Source organism: Myxocyprinus asiaticus, chromosome 36 (genome assembly GCF_019703515.2).
Source record: "Myxocyprinus asiaticus isolate MX2 ecotype Aquarium Trade chromosome 36, UBuf_Myxa_2, whole genome shotgun sequence".
Lineage (NCBI taxonomy): Eukaryota > Metazoa > Chordata > Actinopteri > Cypriniformes > Catostomidae > Myxocyprinus > Myxocyprinus asiaticus.
The window spans coordinates 11812314-11834930 of record NC_059379.1 but is presented as its reverse complement, the minus strand read 5'-3'; the positions used below and the strand labels follow the sequence as shown (position 1 = coordinate 11834930).

The 22617-nt window shown below is 38.1% G+C and overlaps 1 protein-coding gene across 4 annotated transcripts in view; it reads right to left on the bottom strand.

Moving 5' to 3' along the window:
* Positions 1-15357, bottom strand: part of LOC127426922 (LLGL scribble cell polarity complex component 2) — a 49181-nt gene extending 33824 nt beyond the window's left edge. For 2 of the 4 annotated variants that reach the window (XM_051674077.1, XM_051674080.1), the window contains exons 1-2: positions 15148-15357; positions 1877-2020 (exon numbers count right to left, since the gene is read on the bottom strand). In XM_051674077.1, the coding sequence (XP_051530037.1) occupies positions 1877-1951 (75 nt within the window). In that variant the 5' untranslated portion in view covers positions 1952-2020; positions 15148-15357. Of the gene's footprint in view, positions 1-1876; positions 2021-11776; positions 11884-14544; positions 14763-15147 lie in introns of those variants that run through there. The other 2 variants (XM_051674078.1, XM_051674079.1) reach the window with 2 other exon arrangements.
* Between the last annotated feature and the right edge of the window lie 7260 nt (positions 15358-22617).

The window sequence follows — 22617 nt, the reverse complement described above, 5'->3', positions numbered from 1 at the left end:
AAACAAACAATTTTCATAATCAATTGGTCAGTGCGCTGTCTGAACTATTAGTCATAGAGATGGGACGATATGGTTATCTCATGATTTGGTTCGATATACGGGTTCACGATTAGATATCTCGATTCGAAATAATATCACTTAAATGACAAAGTTTAAGTTTTTTTTATATATAATGCATTTTATAATTTCTCATCAAAATAAAGTTCTTTAATACACAACATAAATGCTCAAAGTTTAAATTAGAGCTTCTCATATACCATTCACTATAAGAAAAGATCACAAACAAATAAGCCTTCAAAAATAGCGGGCTATGTTCAGGCTGGTCAGGTGTAGAACAAGCTATAGGTCTGAACAGAACATGTCCTGAAAAAGGTATGTGAAAGTTTATGTATATTTTTAAATAATTTGTCATCATTATTATAATCACATTTTAACTTTTTAAAAATATAAAAAAATTACACTTCTATTAATTAATATTATATCATGAAATTTGATTGAGCTGTGAATGTCTGAAATAATGTGTAAAATTTACAAGTAAAAACACTGAGTTTACATTCATTTTTATAACACGCTCTAAAATGGTACTGTCACTTTAAGAGTTCAACATGCATCTAACACACTCTTTTTGATAAAAATTACTGTAATATTTATTTTTCCTTTTTTATCTGACTGTAAAGAACAGAAGGGATATTAAAAGACACATTTTCCAATGAAAGTGGAGTGCGGGATCTCGTCATTGATGGACACACATTGCACTAAAGAAATGGTCTGGTTTAGTCTTAAACACTTTTCAACAAGGTGATTTTCCAAGTATTCCAGTACTTACACTTCTAAAAGCTAAACCCTGTAAACAGTGTAGAATAAAGCGCAGTAGGGGTAAAGTCAAGTGATAGTGAGATTACAATGTCTGAGGAGTCATTTCATTTGCAATCACATGGACAAATTGCAAATTTGAAATATCGAATTTTGCCTCGATATGGTTCGTAATTGTTTTGGTTCACTCTATGTCGAAATTCAATATATCTTCCCATCGCTAATAAGTCGACTAGTCAGTGTTAAGGAACCCATGTATAATTACTAAGCTGTATTATGTCCATGTGACCCCGATTAGACACGTTTCATAAAGATATATGGACGCTACGATCAGCCTTTTAACATAGTAACTAATGGAATATTCAATAAATAAACAGGCTAAATAACTATAATCTCTTATCCCACAATACAATCATTGTAAGAAAAGAAGACAAGCTCCAATACAGAACGACACAAATGCACTTCAATGCATTATGCGCATACCTGACACAGTATGATGTGCTTCAATGTAACCGGAGCGCTTGGAGTCAAAGGGTGATCTCACTCCGCATTCAAAAGTTCAGAATTGCTTCTAAATATTGCAGGGGCACAACATGTAGTTCACATCATCCAACAGTTTGAGGAGCTAACAATTCGTGTCAGACAGAATCTGCAGAATGACTCCTGACAAATAATCTCCACAACACCTCACAAATACATCTGTGTGGATTATGCATAATAACAAGAACATTGATCACAGCAGAGGATTTGACATCCTGTTCATGTGGAACACGGCACAAATAAAGCTTCCTATATCTATCAATCATTGTACAAGCATATTAAGCTAAATGGGATTTTTTTCAAATTAAATTAAAATCGATTTTTCAGAGAGACACTTTTCAAATCATTTGTCTCAAGAATCACTAATTGCAAAGTTGTTTTTACCCCACCCCTACTAATCAGCCTTGTCACATCAGTATTAGTCCCTAAAATGGCACAAAATCTGTTTTGTTTTATTAGTTTGAAGGTAAATGTACATGTATCAGCAAAACATTTCGTTTACTGAATATACAGCCTTGATCACCTTGTTAAACTGATAGAGATCCTGTTTGTGTTTGTCTTTCTGAGACTCATGCCCATGACGCCGGAACCTCTTCATCCTCCCTGGTCGAGCAGGGACCTCGCACTGCCCTCGCGCTGCCCTCGCTCACGGTTTCACCTCAGCCACCTGACAACAGGAGAAATACAAGATTAGAGGCGTCTCACACAAACAAAGTAAAAACCAACCACTGGGAAAATTTGGACTTAAGTAGGGATGCACCGATACAATGCAGTTCCAATAGCAAGCTCACACTTGTTAAAATGCTCCAAAACCACATAAGTATGGAGTGCACTTTCCTCTCTCGCAAGTTTGATTAAATGTAGTTAATTATTTTGTTTGAATGTCGCAACAATGATAGGCTTGAGAGACAGAGTGAGAGAAAATCAATACCACAATGCAAGTACAACTGCATAGCTTTTAACTAGGAATGGGCATTTTTGAGTAATTCTGTAGTCGAGTACTCTAAACCACAAAAAAACGAGTACCCAATTACTTGTAAATTAAAATGAATTTGTGATATTCGAGAAGTGTTTTTAATCCTCAAGTAGCTGGTTTAGAATGAGTACTCTATTACTCAATTATTCGTGCACATCCCTACTTTTAACATTTAGCGCAAGCTGAGTCACAGTCATATGGAGCACACTTTCCTCTCTAGCAAGTTTGATTAATTGTAATTAATTAGTTCATTTGGATGACAACAATGATTTGTTTCATTCTGATGTTTCAAAATTCATAGCCATGGACTTCACAGCACTACCTGAGGACATAGCAAAGTGCTCTCAATACGCTAGCTTTTCTCTTCCTCTGGTGAGTTTGATTGCTGTCTAAAATACAGGTATCTGTATCGACGAGCACCAAATATAAAGTATTGTATCAGTACATGTCTCTGTTTCGGCCAAGCCCTATTATCAATAGTTATGACGACAACAGAAATGGTAAAAAAGGAACAATCAGGACAAACAGATCTTGCACAAGGTAATTGTAAATTCTGATAGAAAACAATGGTTGTGATAGTGGCAGGAATTCCAAAGAAGGAGCTGACTGAAACTACACCATCCCCCCACCACCCCCTAATTTCTCTCCCTCTCTTTCACTCTCACTCACTGGACAGCCCCCGTGGGGAGTTTTAGAGATCTCTGCAGTCCTGACTGAAGCACCTTTTGTTCTCATGCAGCACAGAGCTGAGTGCTATCAAAGTCCCTCCCCTCATCTGGGCAAACAGCACCTGATGAAAACACCTGTTGCACTGGGAAGCCAATGCAGAAAGGGCTTCATTTAGGCGGAGAGAGAGCCCTAACAATACACAACAACGTCTGTATGGGCGACCGTTTCTCACACCTGGTAAATGCAAAACATTTTGCATTTGTTTTGGGTGCAAATAGAAAGGCCATGTTGGCTGTTTTGCTCCATCTGCTGCCTCATACCAAAATTATATCTTAGCTTATTGAGCACAGTTGTGCTTTTACTTTTCTAAACAAATGATGTTGCAATTTTTGCCTAGCAAACATCAAAATGGGCAAAACATTCCCATAGATTTACAATAAAGTCAGGAACCGAGCCATATATAGGGACCAGAATATCATACTTTGGGAAGATTTGTGGGTGGGCCTTTTTAACTTTACCAGTAATCAACCTTGATGATGCCCTACGTGCCGAAATGCATGGGTTATTTTGTTTTGATTTAAATTCTAATAAAGTTTTTAACTCAACTGTTGCTAGATCCCTCTGCTCCATCTCTGTTATTTTAATCCAAGCACATTATAGATAAAGCACAGTAGATAATGTCAAAAAGATCTACTTTCTTACCAGTAAACAACCTGGCAATTACTAAGAATACACTAGAAAGCTGTGCACAGGCAAGTGCCATTTCTTCAGAAAATGTTGAAAATCATGTTACATTTTTGTTTTTGATGACAGTGGTGCCTAGTACCAAGTTAGATTTAGTGTTAAAACAATTAGTGCGCTTACATGCGTAACGGTAGCCAGCTGGTACGTGATAGCTGTGCAGTGTGTAAACCTCACTCTCCTGGTCTTAAGAGACACACTAGCAACCGAGGCTAGAGACCATGGCATTTATAGCCTCCTTGCTAGCGTATCTGGCTCCCATCCCGGGGATCGCCGGTTCGAATCCCGCTCAGGGTGGGTCGAGTAGGACCGGTGACACATGCACACCAGTACACTGATAACAGCAAAAAATCCACTTATTAAAAATAAATCTGACAATGCAAGAAAACCACGTTTACTTGAGTTTTAAAATAATCGGGTTGTTCTCTGCATTTGAGATCAAAACGTAAACAAACACACAACAATCACGCACATCGGACAAGCCTGTAAGAACGCCTCTAAAGGTGTTTACATGCAATGCGAAAATGGGATAATGGGTGCGGATCAGTTCATTCTTAAGCTGTTTATGACCCTATCCCGATGAAGGAAAAACGTTTAAGGTGTTTCCATGACCTTACGAATTGTCGGCTTATTAAGCATAGCATAATCAGCATGAGACTTTGCATATAAATGCACTCAATAATTGTAGTAACTATTTCAGCATTTCGACGTAAGTTATGGTTATCATGGTAAAAATTTTGTAGGGTGAGGCTGTTCTACTGTACTACACTGCTAATGTGTGTACACACAAACCACTCACATACATTTCTGTGAGCAAAAAGAAATTCAGAAAAAATGAAAATTAAATCCCAGCCAAGCAAAAAAATAAAAATAAAACAAACACTGAGTCTGAGTCTACAACCCTCAAGTTACCCTCAGGAATGCACATTCTGAGTGAGACATTCAGGTAAAATTTACATCACATCTACACTGGAACTCCCTTGAGAGCATGTCTAGACTTAGCCTATCAAAATCGGCCTCATAATTTATCACATTTTCTGGAGGAGCACACATCGGAACGATCAACAGGACGAGGGGCATTTTTCGTCAATCCTTTCCAAACACAACCTTCCCAGTGAGCCAGTTGCCATGCTCGGCTCAGGAACATATTTCTGTGATTATCGCAATTATTAGCCAAGAACATTTAGTCATCATCAAGAATGTGGCTGCAAATGCTTCCACAGAAGGGCATGAGATCCTATTTCCTTATTTTTGTGACCAGAAAAAAAAAAAAAAAAAAAAAAAAACAGGGATTCCAGGACCCTGAAGGAACCAGCCAGAAAAAAAAAAAGAAAAAAACTAAAGTCTATCAGGCTTAGCTTAAGGGACAATAGTAAAATGGGAGGTCTTCTACTTAAGAGTAAGCTTGGCTTTATGAGGGAAAACTCACAGCGTGAGAGCTGGAATGGAGTGAACAATGTATAAAAGGCACAGTTCATTCAGAACTAAAGAGGCCAGAGAGTCTAAAACAAATCTGTTAGCACATTATTGATCTTTGGGACTCTTCCGTGATACCGTCTGAAAGCAACTCCAGTGAATTTGCTCTTAAAGATCAATATCACATCCATCCATCTAATCCTGGGTTAATTAGATGTAGAAAAAATAAACGCTGGTTTGTTTTGAATCCTGTGCTGGGAGGAATTATAGAGGAGGTGCATGTGAGGGCATTTTATGTGGGAGTAGTGCCTCTAGCTAGTCAAAAATAGAGGTGGGAGGCCTGTGCAGAGAGTTTATAGACATTAAGAAGAAACGGTATGTTGAGCTAAGCATTCTCCACCGTAATCAACTCAACCATACAGATTAGGCATTTTTTGGATTGAAGCCAAGCAAACTATGGCAGAATTATATATAGATTGTTAGAGAAACCAAGACTATTGTAAAACTAAATTTTTCCATTTTATTGAATTTTGATGTTAAGTCAATATTTTTAAACTTGCTGTATCATCGCCCCTTGACAAATTATGCACTAAGTTTTAACATTTAAGGCCAAAGTATACTTTGGTCAGATGCAAATGCTAAGCATCAGCGTATAAGACGTGTAAAGCAAAATTTGTCATGAGCAGAGTGCTCGAGCACTGAACGTGTGTGGTCCTATTTTTCTAACAGCACATACTGTGAACATGCAGTGTGTGCATGTGCAAGAATTATTTGCACTAATTAGTTGGTCACAAGGTGACAGCTGCGGTCATAAAGAAGTGCTAGAAAAAGATGTAATAGCCGCTAAACATCAGGAGACAAAAGGTAGAAACAACTACAGTGGATGTGCACGTCAAGAGCTTGTAAGGAGGTCAGGAAATACCTGCAATTGTGTAACTAGCGTCTGAAGGAACATACAAGATGTTTTTATGGGTCTAAACTCCTGAAGAGAAATAGTCCAGTGTTTCATAGCAGTTGTTGCGCACATGTGCCAGGCTAACCTTTTAGGGGAAATCAATTAAATCTTAAGTCCGATGAAAAAAAATGAGAAACATTGAGTGAAATATCGCAACACATCATAGTTTTGAATTGCAATACACCAAAAAGAATCGCAATAATAATTGTATTGTGACCTAAATATTTATATTTTATCAAATCGCCAGTTACCTTGTGATTCCCACCCCTAGTAGGCCTATCGCGATTATTAAATAATCGTCTGTTCGCGGTTATTTGAGATGACCGCGATTATTGTGCACTTCAAATTCCAATCATATTTTAATGGCCAAATAAGGGAATTTTAAGGGAATATATAAACGAACACCATGCCATGTGTGTCATTCAGTTGAACTCCGAGCGTCTCTGAGCAGCATCACAGACGTTAACCAGAGCAGCTCCTGTCTGGAAGAACACGTGAAATGCTTCAAGCGCTCTGAGTAGCGCTCAGCAGAGAGCCAAACTCCCGCGAAAATAGAAACGTGGCTTGATCCCCCGTCCCAGACTAAACAAAAAAATAGCACCCCATGGTCAGGAGAGGTCAGCTGCAGTTTTTAAAAACAGCCTGCACAAACCCAGAGTAAACTGGAAATCAATATACAGTCAGTTACTTAATCCTTGTGTGACCTTCGGGACATTTTTCGATCATTTTGGCTGTGTTAATGCCAATGGCATAGATTTTGTCAAAGGTGTGTATTTTTGGGGGAATTTTGATGGTTCAACCTCAGTTCCTAAAATACATCTATAATACACTGTGTACACAAAACAGTTACACTCAGGACCTTCAGGACAAAAATATCCCCATTGAAACCCATTAAAACAATATTTGATCCCAGTGCCATTAAAGCATAAAATCATGAATTCTATAATATTATGCTTTCATTCTGGAGCTCTGGCTTCAAAATTTAAATGTATAATATTTTCCACCAGATAGTGCCATTTTTTTCATGTTTAGCCTATGGAGCAAATACATGCTTTTTTTGTATTATAGAGCACTGCAGGCCAACTGAATAAATGATGCAGCTAAAATTGTGTGGGTGTGTTGGTATGGATATCAGAGTGTGTTTTGTATGTGTGTATTGAGAAACGTGTGTGTGTGTATGTGCACTGAAAAATGTATGTGTGTGTGTGTGTGTGTGTGTAAAAAACAACAGTGGCATTAAGTAAACAAACTGGCATTTAAAGGGTTAAAATCCTGAAAATGAATGCATTATTTGGTAGTTATGATCAGGACTGATACTGGTTAAAAAAAATGTACTAATTGAAAGTGGAAAATAATATTAATATATAATATTATTATGGCAGTTTTTTGCCGTGGACATTTTTGTACTCGGAGTAACTTTTTTTTATTGACGCACAAGGGATAACTTTAATGACATGGCATAACACAAACAGAGTCATGTTGCCAGATATAAAATGTCCCACCCGTCTCCTTGACTTTTAAATGTGCTACTCAAAGCAGCTTAGCTCTACTACAATGTATAAAGCAATCGTTAAAAGGGAATCAACAAATCCATTGTAATTTCATGTCACAAAGGTGCAGTTTCTGATGGTCAGTTTCAGTAAAGCAGGTTCCTCTTTTCTGGTATCTCACTACTTCACAGAGGTGCCTCTGTTAAAAAACAATAGTCTCAGAGGACAAGCGCTCCCTTACAAACAGCTCTGAGCCCTGACACATTACTATCAAAAGGAAAACTGTTGTTCACAGATTGTTTTAAAAAAATAAAAAAAATAAAAAAAAAATATTCAGAGATACCAGGGACAACAATTAAGTATGGCAAATGTTTCTTAAATTGCAGACAGCATAGATTTTGTACCTGAAATCGAGGTTCCCACATCTTATGGCCAAAAAATATATATATCCATGATTTTTCCAGTAGTTTGTGATTAGGCTTTTTCAAAATCATGTTACAGAGATTGCAATCAAAAAGAGTAAAATTATGAGTGGGTAGAATTACTAAAAAATAAAATAAAAAATAAAGCATACACTTTATGCTATAGAAGTTTCTGACCATTCCATGTCTTTTTACTTGGAAATTCAAATAAGGCATGGAAATCATCATTTTTAAACTCCCTGATATTTCCAGGATTTCAATTAACTTTGTAACCCTATGAAATTTTCTCTTAAGATAAAAAGTAGGGAGTCTCAGCTGAACATATTAAGCTCAACAGTGAACTGTCCCCACAGAACACATTACTAGTGACCTCACTACATTCTCAGCATAGCATCAAACAGGAACCAAAGATCAGATGAGAAGACAAGAGCAGAGAACCTGCCCTGACATGAGAGTAGAACTGTCAGTGAACTCTCACAATAAACTTTCTCCTTCGGTCGCACAACCTGGTTTCAGACAGCACGTTCAAATATGTCATGACAGTCATTAAAAAAAAATCATTTTTAGACTTTATACAGGTAAAAGTGAAAGAAAAATAATTAATTAAACAACATGATCACACAGGAAGTCAGAATGTTGTTTCCAAAAGTTCCAATACCTTCGGACTGACCACATTATGCCGACAAGCGGCATTTTTGCAATGGCTCCAGTGTGTTTACCTTCCCCTGAGGCAATTCCAGACACACATTGCGTCAGCAGCGTTGGAGACCTTGAGTTCGTATCCCATGTTCAGACCAGAAAGTAATTATGTTTGCATAATCAGTGATGAGCGCAGTTCGGACACTGCATTTTTTCCCTCTCAAATTTTTACTCCACTAACAGATGGTTAGGTTTAGTATTTTAGTCAGGGGGTAAAGTTTATAAAATACGCATTCCTCTTCACTGTATTACAGAATGTACATTTGCAAATAACTCGCTTTTGGCGCCCCTTGTGGGCATTTCACATGGAAAATAGAGCTGACACATGTTCATACTGCCAACAACACTTACCACTTTGACCACTGGGGGCAGTGTTTCATATTTCGGTAAGTAAAGACTGGTTTTACCTAAAAAAAAAAAAGTTAACCTAGATGTTTCTGATTTCACTGTGAGATCAGTCTGTAATTGATATATGAGGTCAGGATAAAATCCGTCAAGTACAAACCGGACAAACTCTGCAATAAACATTAGCTCCACCCTGATGAGAGAAAAAAAACCACCAGTTTAACCACCGTGTGATGACGACACTGGTAGTGAGAATTCACTGTTGGCAATGTACTATTTTAGGACACAGAATCTGTGGGCTTTGCTCAACATTTTTAAATAAATATTGGCACTAATGTGGAAGCCAATATTGGTAATATTAAACCAAATTATCATCTGATTTGTCAATCAGGCCTAAAACCATTTTGAAATTATCAACATCAGCTGATAACTTCAGCCAGTTGGCTGATTAACAGAAGTTAGTAAACATAAAAAAAAAAAAAGCTAAATCAATATTCGGTGTGACCACCTTTGCCTTCAAAACAGCACCAATTCTCGTAGGTACACCTGGACACAGTTGTTCTTGGTTGTTGGCAGATAGGATGTTCCAAACTTCTTGGAGAATTCACCACAGTTCTTCTATCTATTTAGGCTGTCTCAACTGCTTCTGTTTATTTATGTAATCTCAGACTGACACCATGTTCAGTGGAGGGCTTTGTGGGGGCCATGAGATCTGTTGCAGGGCTCCCTCTTCTTCTATTCTAATCTTTTCTATATGCAAAAGTAATGTTTGGGAGTCTAACATTTATGTTTCCTATTGATACACTAAAGCTGAAGATATAAATAACCATCTTAAGACAAATGCTTTTGTGAAACATCTTATGTGCCTAAGACTTTTGCACAGTACTGTATGTGTGTGTGTGTGTGTGTGTGTGTGTGTGTATATATATATATATATGTGTGTGTATTTAATATATATATGTGTATTTAATAAATATATATTATATATATATATATATATATATATATATATATATATATATATATATACACACACACACACACACACACACACACACATATATATACACACACACACACACACACACACACACACACACACACACACAGGCAGCCAAAAGCTTAGAATGATGTACAGATTTTGTGGTTTTGGAAGGAAATCGGTACTTTAATTCACCAAAGTGTCATTCAGCTGATCACAAAGTATAGTCAGGACATTACTAATGTAAAAAACAGCACCATCACTTTTGATTTATCAAATCTAGACAGGCCCCATTTCCAGCAGCCATCACTCCAACAACTTATCCTTGAGTAATCATGCTAAATTGCTAATTTGGTACTAGAAAATCACTTGCCATTATATCAAACACAGTTGAAAGCTATTTGGTTCATTAAATGAAGCTTAACATTGTCTTTGTGTTTGTTTTTGAGTTGCCACAGTATGCAATAGACTGACATGTCTTAAGGTGAATATTAGGTCAAAAATGGCTAAAAAATTAACAGCTTTCTCTAGAAACTCGTCAGTCATTCATTGTTTTGAGGAATGAAGGCTATACAATGCTTGAAATTGCCAAAAAACTGAAGATTTCATTCAAAGGTGTACACTACAGTCTTCAAAGACAAAGGACAACTGGCTATAACAAGGACAGAAAGAGATGTAGAAGGCCCAGATGTACAACTAAACAAGAGGATAAGTACATCAGAGTCTCTAGTTTGAGAAATAGACGCCTCACATGTCCTCAGCTGACAGCTTCATTGAATTCTACCCGCTCAACACCAGTTTCATGTACAACAGTAAAGAGAAGACTCAGGGGTGCAGGCCTTACGGGAAGAAATAAGCCACTTTTGAAACAGAAAAACAAAAAGAAAAGGTTAGAGTGGGCAAAGAAACAGACATTGGACAACAGATAATTGGAAAAGAGTGTTATGGATCTTAACCCCATCGAGCATTTGTGGGATCAGCTAGACTGTAAGGTGCGTAAGAAGTGCCCGACAAGACAGCCACATCAATGGCATGTGCTACAGGAAGTGTGGGGTGAAATGTCACCTGAGTATCTGGACAAACTGACAGCTAGAATGCCAAGGATCTGCAAAGCTGTCATTGCTGCACATGGAGGATTTTTTGATGAGAACTCTTTGAAGTAGTTTACAATTTGAACTTAATAGTAATTTTTCACATTATTAATGTCCTGGCTATACATTGTGATCAGTTGAATGCCACTTTGGTGAATACATTTCTTTCCATAAGAGCAAAATCGGTACATGATTCCAAACTTTTGTCTGCCAGTGTATATATACACACTGTATATATCTATATCACCATTTGCCACCCCACTCTCTAGTTATTGGTATCGGCATCAGTCATTGAAATCTCATATCAATTAACCACCAACCAATATTTCAGATATTACAGAACTGTAGAATATCTTTTGTTATACTCAATATAACAAAGTCCATAATAAGTAATTTATGACCAACACTTAGATGATGAATTTAATTCTGTCTGGACTAAAAACATCAATCCGAGTCAGACATCCCGCTGACAAAAGTTCACTGTGCTTTAAAAAAAGAACAGCTGGAGAGGATAAGGAAGTGTTGAACGAACTTCCTCTCATTCATACTGGTCATTGTTGAAAAACCTGATCTGCAATGATTTATAGTACACACTATCAACTGTTTGTTGCTGTGGAAGTGAGAAGCCTTTGTTTACCTTCTTTTCCTCTCTCTGCAAACACCAAAATAAGATCTTGTCTATGGTTGTGGGGTGTGGTCCATCACAGGATGTCAGTCCCCAGACTCCAGCCCTTCCTGTCTTCTCTAAGAAGGGCCATGAAATGACATGTATAAACCACATCTATTACACCCAAATGCCTCAAACTTTTATATTAGACTGATAACTAATTAACTGTAGTTGATATGGGCTGCTTGAGTGTCAAGTCTTGTATAAGGTAAATACCAAAAAAGAAGTACCGCCACACCTACAAACACCTTATGTAAACAGTCATCGTCTATCCGCAGCTCATCATTAACTGATTATAACTGGTTCAAGTTCCCCGGATCGCAGAGACTTTGTCATAAAATATGAAACCATTGCCATGCCAATGAGCAAGATCATTTCAGTTCTTGTAACATTGTGGCCACATTAGGACAGCCTGGACTGTCTAGATGCATGGTTGCATTTGCGTTTAATCAAACAGGTGTTTGTCTTTTGTCCCAAATTTGGAACGCACAAGAACAAAGTAAAAAGAGTACAATTTTGCATTGTATTTGCCATTTTCTGTGCCTGCCTTGCTAATTTTTTTCTTCAAACAAAATATCCAAATATTTTTTGGCACATTGTGCTTTCCAGCGTAATATTCTTGGACATTTATTTCAGGTGAAGTCTTGTGTTAACACAAGTGTGTCATCAGACGGGTTTATAACTGTGCTTGACACAACAGCCTAGTTTTACAAGTAAATTAATATAATTTTAAAGGAACAGTTCACCCAAAAATGTAAATGATCTCATCCTTTCCTCACCGTCATGCCATCCCTGATGTGTATGATTTACTTTTTTCTGCAGAACACAAAAAGTTTTTCAAAAGAATAATCTCAGCTCTGTAGGTCCATACAATGAAGGTGAATAGTGTCCAGAGCTTTGAAGCTCCAAAAAGCACATACATGCAGCATAAAAGTAATCCTAACGACTCCAGTGGTTAAATTCATTTCTTCAGAAGCAATATGATAGGTGTGGGAGAAACAGATCAATATGAGTCTCTGTTAACTATAAATCTCCACCTTTTACCAGCCCCGACTTGTAGGTGGCGATATGCACGAAGAATGCCGAATCACCAAAGAACATAAGTAGAATGTGGAAGTGAAAGTGAAAGTGGAGATTTATAGTAAAAAAAAAAAAAGACTTAAATGTTGATCTGTTTCTCACCCACACCTATTATATCGCTTCAGAAGACATGGATTAAAACAGTGGAGATGTATGGATTACTTTTTTGTTGCCTTTATGTGCTTTTTGGTCACCTTTACTTGCAGTGTATGGAACTACAGAGCTGAGACATTCTTCTAAAAATCTTTGTTTGTTGTTTGTTTGTTTGTTTTTAACGCCATGCCAGCTTCTATGGCTATTTCCATGGCGAGAAATGTGTAAGGAATTCTATAAAAGGTTTTTTAAATCTATTTTTCCTAAAAACTCTAAAATTGTGTTCGGTTTGACTTTGTTAAAAATTTCTTCCAGAGTGCTGACTGAATAAAAAAGGTTTCTCACGGGGTTAAGACCAGTACAGTCTAATAAAACATGTTTCAGGGATAATGGATTCTGGCGGAAGGTACATGTTGGTGAATCTTCTCCTAATATTAAAAACTTGTGTCATCCTGGAGTGACCTATTCATCAGCGGGTGTAGACGATCTGGTCCCAGCGATTTGAAAACAGAGAGGAACTTCTTTTGCCAACAATAGGGCTGATTTCATTGAGTTTGTTCATGGTGCACTGATCCTACTCAGTTTGCCATTTGTTTTAAATTTAAGAATTTATTATGGGTTTTTCTTTGTTTGTGTTCTGCGGAACAAAGAAAGTCATTCACATCTGGGATGACATGAGTGTGAGTAAATGATGAGAGAATTTTCATTTTAGGGTGAACTATTCCTTAAACAGGTTACATCTCAGACCACATTTCACGAGTACTTTGCATGGGTTCTCCTAAGGGCAAAGCTTAATCTAGCCACATATTATGAACCAGCCACTGAAAAAAAATGATGAATTACAGTCCTAATAACACTATTGTCCAAGGCACAAATGACATTTGCAGTCTGTAACAATATGTTTAATCCTTGCATGAGCTATGAATGTAAATTACCCAACTTAAGACCCTTTGCTCACAATAACAGAGCAAAAGATGACAGGACATGGCCATGTGTGAACTGTGAATTAACATGAGGTGCTAAGAGGCGGCGGCTGTATCACTCTCGATTCTCAACCTGTCAAACCGGTGGGACAGCCATCTACCAATCTATGCCAAGGACAACCTAATTCCCCAGTCCATGCCAAAGCTAGGCAACTAACATTTTACACTCAAATCCAGAGGAAAAAACACAGTCTTTGCTCTGAACTATATAATAGTGCTGATACCAATACAGTATATAGTAGTACACTATTAACTATATGCAATAATATAACAGTACACTATATAACTATATCCTTTATTACCCTGCCCATGCCCAAGATATTTAAACTTTACACTCAGACCCAGAGAACAGACCATGGTCTCTGCTTTTAACTATATATAATGTCCAATACTATACAAGTACTGATTCTAGCATATAGGCCTATTAGTACACTGATAACTATACCCAACCTAATAGGACACTACATATGCTATATAATAGCACAGTATATAAGTACATAATTGCACACCATATAACTATATTATACACTTAAGACTACATAATGGTACACAATATGACAATACACTATATTTAGTACATACTAGTATATTTAGATGGTTCTTCATCCAAGTCTGCATCTGGACACAGTGAGAATATTTTATAGGTGTAATAAATCAATAAATGAGGCCAATATCATAGAAACTCATGTGTTTACACTAAGCTATTGAAAGTAACTGTATGGGAAAGATATCTAGTTTACAGGTGATATCAAAGTAACCAGTGTCTATACATTCACTTCCCATTCAATAGAGGTGTAGTTCATGATAATAAGGTCAGCAGTAGAGAACAAGGTCAGGAATTGGTGTTGGTTTCGTTCTAGAGTAAATAACATTATTTATTAACCAACTTGATGAAACTCAAGATAAAAAAGACGCAGATATATCGAGATTAAAGTGAAGAGGAGGTATGCAACCACACAGTATGTACAATGCATGATAAGTTAAAACAGAGATATAAGTTTAAGTTATTAGTTGCATGTTAAAACCTAGTGAGCTGCTCACCTAGACAGCAATTCTGAGCATCATAGGAACGCTCGAACGTTCGCAAGCTATGCAGCTCACTAGGTTTTGAGACACAACCATAGAGTCGGTGAGTGGTAACACCTGTGGCCAGGTCAGCAGTCGACGGGCCCGGGCAGTACTCACCTGATTCACCGCGGCCCGATGTTCCGGAGGCACTGTCCACGATTCAAGCGGGTTAGCTCAAATATCCTGAGGTGAAGAAGTAAACCAGACTGGGCGGTAATGCAGAGCAGACTCAAATGATGTTTACCTCGCCTTCGATGTCCGTGTGTTGCCAGAGGGGTTGAGGATTAGCAGCAGAGTGTTTCCTGCTGCACTCACTGCTGATTTGCACTCTGGCTCCTCCCTGAACAAGCGTCTTCCGGGACAATTCAGTGTGCGGCCGGCAGGGGGCGCACGAAACAATCTGGACAATAGACACTAACTCTGTCTAGAACCAACCACACATCACAAAATTCTGCTTTTAAGCGTATTTTAAGTATGTCTATAAATACTCAGCCCTTCAAATACAAACACGATGAAGCTCGAAAATATAAATGTTAAATTAAATGGAAAAAATAGCATATATCTTAGCAGGGGCGTAGCAATCATTTCAAAAGTTAGAGGGACAGAACGATTAGCGCAAGACAAACATAAATATATAAGCTATATTTTTAAGGCTCTCAGTCGATTAAAATTTTTTATTGAACTAATTACATGATTGACCAGTGAATTTTAACTTTTGCATTTACACATATAGACATTTGCTGTATGAAAGACACAGCGTAAACACATTTGCCCTGTGACAAAGTGCGGGGACAAACTTTGGTTTCATTGAAAGTGAGGGGGATGTGTCCTCCGCATCCCTCGCGTGTTCTTCACCCATGTATCTTAGTACAGACATGACTGTACTCTGTAAAAATGTAAGGATTCTCAAGGCACCATCTGGGGTTCCACACATGCCGCAACAGCTCATCTGGAGATCCTCCAGACATCCTTTAAAGCAGGGCTCTAAGCTTACATTTGTTTTAGGAGCACTTGTGTTCCTAATTTAAAAAAAAATTAGGAGCACAGTCAAAAATTTAGGAACACAGTTGTAGTCCAGTTTTGTTTTTTGTTTTTTAAGAAATGGTAACATTAATGTGCCACAAATATAACATGCACAAAAAGGCATGAGAAAACTGAGCACATCAAATATGGCAATATTCAGGAACATAGTGTGAGTAATGACAATAGAGTTTAAATTCTTATAAAGCCAATTTAATATTTTCAGTTAGTTTGAAAGGCTGTCTGCAAAAAAAAAAAAAAAAGCTCATGCTAACCCTTGTGAACCTTGTGATTCATGATACATCTAAAAAATATTCTTATTGATTATTCTGCTGTGCAAAGGCAAAACATAGTAACTTCACATTTTGACCAAAATTGGGGTTCTTAGGCTGTAAATTGCCCTATGACAGACAGGTCTCGCTCAACTATAACCAGGTTTTGAGAAAATTGCAGTTACTACAAAATCCACACTCAAATCAAATAACTGTTTTGTTGGTGTACAGTGTATTTTCAGCATTTGTATGGCATTATTGTCATCATAAAAAGTGATAAACACTGAACTCTTTACACAAGAAAATAAATTAAAGAAAATAAAAATTGGTTTAAAAAAATAGTACTATTAAATTAAATAATTCAGCTGATTATGTTAAATAACTTTTATATGTTTAAAGCATTGTTAATAATTTTTATTTTATAGTATTACGTTTTTAATTAGAATAAATCTATCCAAGGCCTTTTGATCTTTTTATTTTAACTATAAATACAGGTTGGTGTTCCAGGTTGATTACATGAGATATCTGCTTCTGTGAGAGCGCAGATGTCAGCTTCTCCTGTCCTCACCACAGGTGATAAAGTGGCACAAATAGTGGGATTATTATTTAGAAAATCTATCAAGCATCTCGTTTCCGCTGTTCATTCTGTTTGCTCTGTGAGTAGAGGTCTCGCCTGCTTAAAATGTATCTAATGAGGAGTCGTGTGGCACCATGTGAGGGTCGGACGTGTGAATGGCAAGCTCTGTGCACTTTGCTAGTGTTTAATACTTTTTGTGTCAGAAACCGGTGAGATTCGATACAATCTGTTCCATAACTGTTCTATGAAGACAATATTTAAAATAATTCAAAATCCTCAGGCTCTGGAGACATTAAAAGACACTTAAGTGCTCAAGCTGATACCCCAGACAGGACTGCAGACCAGGGACTCAGTTTGGATGGTGCGGCGGGAAAGATTCAGCGTCAACTGTCGAGCATGTCAGCAATGCTGGCGAAGGTCGTTGCTGACTTGGAGGATCTTGCTGTAATATGTCGATTGATCACTGCCACGGAGACGAAATTCTCTGAGTTGGTTACAAGAGTGTCAGATGTTGAGAAATGGATTGATTATCTGGAGTCATCGGAGAGGGAATTAGCTGCTTACCCATTAGCGACCAAGACAGACTTGGAACGCGTTTGGGAAAAGTCGGAAGACTTAGAGAATCGTAGCCGGCGAAACAACATCCGCATTGTTGGAAGAAGGCCGAGATATGGTGAAATACCTAGACGAGCTCTTCCCATGTCTGCTCGACATAACAGGCCATAAGCTGGAAATCGAGCGAGCTCACAGGGAGACAGGCCCCGATCAATTCTGGCCAAATTTCTGAGATCATCCAATAAAGATTTTGTGTACATGAGGTGAGGAGTAAAGGAAGGCTTTATTGGAAGAACCACAGCATTTTCTTGTTCCCAGATTTTTGCGAATTCGACAAGAGAGAAACGTGATCAATTCAAGGAATGCAAGAAACATTTACATCAACGGAAGGTCGCTTTTGCACTGATGTTCCCGGCCAAATTGAGAATAGATACTATGGATGGTCGCAAAATAGTTACATGCCCACAAGCGATGTCCTTCATAAAGTCAATGCAATAAGTAAGTTATTGTGTGATACAGTCTATACAGCTGAGTGGACCTGATTCTCTGAACATTCACTTGACCGTCCGAGGAACTGAGTGCCTTCTTTGTTACTTTTTGTGCTGGTTCCACTTAGCGGCTGGAGTTTGTTTTGTGGAGTTACACTCCTTTGGGACAGTTTGTGGATGAATCTGCACGTTCTTTGTGCTTATGCCTCCTATTGGTTGGAGTTTGTTCTGTGGAGTATTTTTTGCAAAACATTGGAGTGATTAGGGCATTTTTTGCACTCATGTAACAGCCGAGTGGACCTGACTCACTGAACATTCACTTGACCGTCCGAGGAACTGAGTGCCTTCTTTGTTCCTTTTTGTGCTGGTTCCGCCTAGCGGCTGGAGTTTGTTTTGTGGAAGAACACACCTTCGGAACAGTTATGTGGATGAATCTACATGTCTTTGTGTTTATCCCACCTATTGGCTGGAGTTTGTTTTATAGATTATTTTCTGTTGTGTAATTCTGTTTCACAAAATTTGTACAGAAGCACCAGACTTGAGCAATCCGACGGCAAAGTTGTCACGGGGCCTCTCATAGGTGTACATGGACTGTTTGAGTTTAGAGGGATGGACGCAGGTTGGTGCTGTCATGCACGGGTTTAATGCACACGTTTTTCTTTTTCTGTTTTTTTTTTTTGTTGTTTTTGTTCTGGGGAATGTTCAGGGTTTGATTGTTGCACTAATGTTGGAATGTGGTCGTTAGAATTTTATTTTTGACACAATCTATTTTTTCTAATATGTCAAAATGTCAGATGTTAATATGAGCAGATTGTCTCTCTCCACGTGGAATCTGAATGGGTTGGGGCACCCCATAAAAAGAAGGAAGGTTATTTATTTTCTTAAATGTAAGAAATATGATATAGTGTTTCTTCAGGAAATGCATCTTTCCCCACAGGAAGCTGAAAAATTTGGGAAGATATGGGGTGGACATGTTTTCTTTAGTGCTGGCTCAAGTAAGAGCAGGGGAGTCATTACTCTGATAAATAAGCATCTACAATTAAACTGTTTCAAACAGATTAAAGATAAATTAGGAAGAGTCATTATTGTTTTAGCAGAAATTCAGGGGCAAAGGTTGATTTTGACTAATATTAACGCAACTAACGCTGATGATCAGGGCTTTTTTATAGATCTTGAAGGGATGTTGCAAGCTGCTGGCACCCCTCATGATATAATATTGGGAGGAGACTTTAATCTTTTGATGGTCTTACAGATATTTGGAGACTTTTGAACCCATCTGGTAGGGACTATACATTTTTTTCATCAGTCCATAAGATTTATTCTAGAATAGATTTATATATATATATATATATATATATATATATATATATATATATATATATATATATATACATATAGATATATATATAAGTCCCTCATTTCTTCTGTTGTGAATTGCTCAATTGGAAACATCTTAGTCTCAGATCATGCCCTGGTCAGTTTAGAGGTGTTGCCACATACGGAGAAAAATAAATCATATAGTTGGCGCTTTAATGTATCCCTTTTGCAAAATCCTGAATTCCAACAAATGTTAAAGGCTGAAATCAGTGTTTATTTGGAGATCAACTGGTCCTCAGTATCCTCTGTGGGCGTGGATTGGGAGGCACTTAAAGTGGTTCTTATGGTTCAGATTATACAGTATGCCTCATTCATCAAAAAATCCAAAGCATGAGAACTTGTGGAGTTGGATGGGAATATTAAAAGTGCCGAGGATAAAGCTGAAGCACCGAATGTCATCTGATGGCCTCAGAGAATTGACCCGATTGAAATACAGATATAACACTATTTTGTCACAGAAGGTGGAGTTTTGGCTATTCAGGGTAAGACAGTCATACTTTGAGTCAGAGGACAAAGCAGGGAAGCTTCTGGCTAGATATATAAAGCAGAGAGAGTCTTTTTCTACCATTCCCTCAGTGAAATCTGCTGGTGGTGAATTTTTTACCTCAGCCATTGATATTAATAATGCTTTTAAAGAATTCTATCTTGATCTCTATAGTTCCACGTCTTCATCTACTGATGAAGATATTAGATATTAGAAACTTTGTGGAACCATTAGAACTCCCTAAACTAACGACTGAGCAAAAAAATTCTCTTGATTCTGAGATAACCTTGGAGGAGCTTGGCAAGGTAATTAAGGCCTTGCCTATTGGCATGGCTCCGGGGCCAGATGGCTTTGCCGCTGAATTTTTTAGATCTTATGCTACAGAACTGGCTCTACTTTTGCAAGAAGTTTATACAGAACCATTAAAGAATGGAAAGCTTCCACCAACCATGACACAAGCCCGGATCAGTCTGTTTCTTAAAAAGGACAAAAATCCAAGTGAGTGTAAGAGTTACCGTCCAATTTCCCTGATCCAGCTAGACGTTAAAATATTGTCAAAAATTTTAGCTAACCAATTAAGTAAAGTTATGACATCTTATATACATATAGATCAAGTGGGGTTTAATCGGGGCCGCAGCTCTTCTGATAACATCAGGCATCTCATCAATATCATGTGGTCAGTGGCGAATGATCAGACTATGGTTGCTGCCATTTCACTTGATGCCGAAAAGGTGTTTGATATGGTAGAATGAGATTATCTTTTAAGATTTTGGAAATATACAGTTCAGGAATACTTTTATTGGATGGATTAAGTTACTTTATAGACACCCGGTAGTGGCGGTACAAACAAATGGATTAATTTGAGATTACTTTACTCTGGACAGGGGCACCTGGCAGGGTTGCCCTATTTGCCCATTATTGTTCTGTCTTGCCCTGGAACCATTAGCATCCGCGATAAGAAAGGAAGATGATTTTCCAGGGGTGGTGGCAGGAGGTATGGCGCATAAGCTTTTGCTTTACGCAGATTATATTTTATTATTAGTCTCCAACCCCACTAGATCTATGCCTTGCCTCCTCAGAATTATTAATTCCTTTTCTAAGTTCTCTGGATACAGAGTCAATTGGTCAAAATCTGAAGCTTTGGCTCTGACATCGTACTGCCCAGCAACGGCTTTTCAGCCAGGTGCTTTCCAGTGGCCCAAACAGGGCATTAAATATTTCGGAATTTTATTCCCAGCAAATTTGTGTGATTTAGTTAGTTAATTTTGACCCCTTAATAAAAAGATTTTTGAGCGATGTGGGCAGGTGGGCTTCATTACCTTTATCCATGATTGGGAAGGTTAATGTTATTATGTTATTCAACATTGGAATTTTGGAATCTCTTATTTCAAGCAATTTGATAGCATAGCGAAATCCTTCATTTGGAATGGTAAGCGTCCCAGATTACATTTCAGTAAGTTACATAGGCCGATTGACAAAGGTGGGCTTGGCCTACCCAAGATTTTGTTTTATATTATTATGCATTTGGTCTCAGACATTTGGCTCATTGGTCACTTCCACCTGAGACAGCCCCTCCCTGGTTTTGTATTGAACAGGAAGTTCTTGCCCCTATTTTGCCATTGCAAAGCTTTTCTGTTAAACTAACCGGAGAAGTTACGTCACACCCCGTCATATCGCACGCGGTATGGACAAAAGTGTCCAGAGTGTTTAATTCGGACATTTATTTAAATGTTGCCTCGAGCATATGGATGAACCCCAAAATTACGTATTAATAAGTCCCCTTTTTGCTGGTCAGAGTGGATTGTGAGGGAGGTTAATACGCTCGGTGACCTATATGAGAGTGGAGTGTTGAGATCGTTTGAAAATATGGTTCAACATTTCAGGATTCCCAGATCTCAGCTCTTTAGGCATTTACAGCTGCGCCACCTGCTCTGTATTATTTCTGGGAGTAGCATACACCCCCCTAAAGCGGCAGATACTCTTGAAGTGGTGATTACTGCTCTTGGTCTTAAAGACACACTCACCTGCTTGCAATGCCAATCAGAAGACAGGGACACAACCCATGTTTTTTGGGGATGTGTTAAGATCCATGAATTTTGGTTGAGGGTTCAGAGATTTATGTGTGACGTATTGGATACTCAATTTTCATTTTGCCTCAGACTCTGCTTCTTTGGTGCAGAGTCATTAATTTTGGGAATAGGCACTTAAAAAGTTGGGTCCTAGCCGGAGTTATGGTTGGCAGACAAATTATCCTTAGGGGTGGAAGACGACTGGGGCACCCTTGTTTCGGGAGTGGGGCGGGGAGATGGGTGGGGTGGCAGCATTTGAGGAGGTGATTTTTAGAAGGCTGGGAAAATGGGATTTGTTTGATAGGAAGTGGGGTAGATATTTGGCTTTTTTGGAGGGTTCTCGGGGAGGGGCAGAGGAGAGGGATTTTTAATTTTTTGTTTAATGTGCATGTGCATTCTTGTTTTTAATTTATTTTATATTCTAATTAGAAGTGACCACTATAGTGCATGTTTGTGTCGGGGGGGGGGGGGTTCGGGGGGAGGGGTTTAATGTATATAATTGATTCCGTATTTTATGTTCTGTTTATCCGTCTTGTGGATGGAATCAATAAAAACTGTTAATAAAAAAAAATACATTTATCTAATGAGCCGTCAGATGTGCGCACTCTTCCTGACGAGCGAGAGACCGGCAACGTGCAACAGGAAATGAAAGGCTGCAAGAGGACTAAAAGACACTGGGAAACAGCAGAAAAAAAATTGACCTAATTAGAAAATAAAAACATCACCCACGTCTCCCGAACCGCAG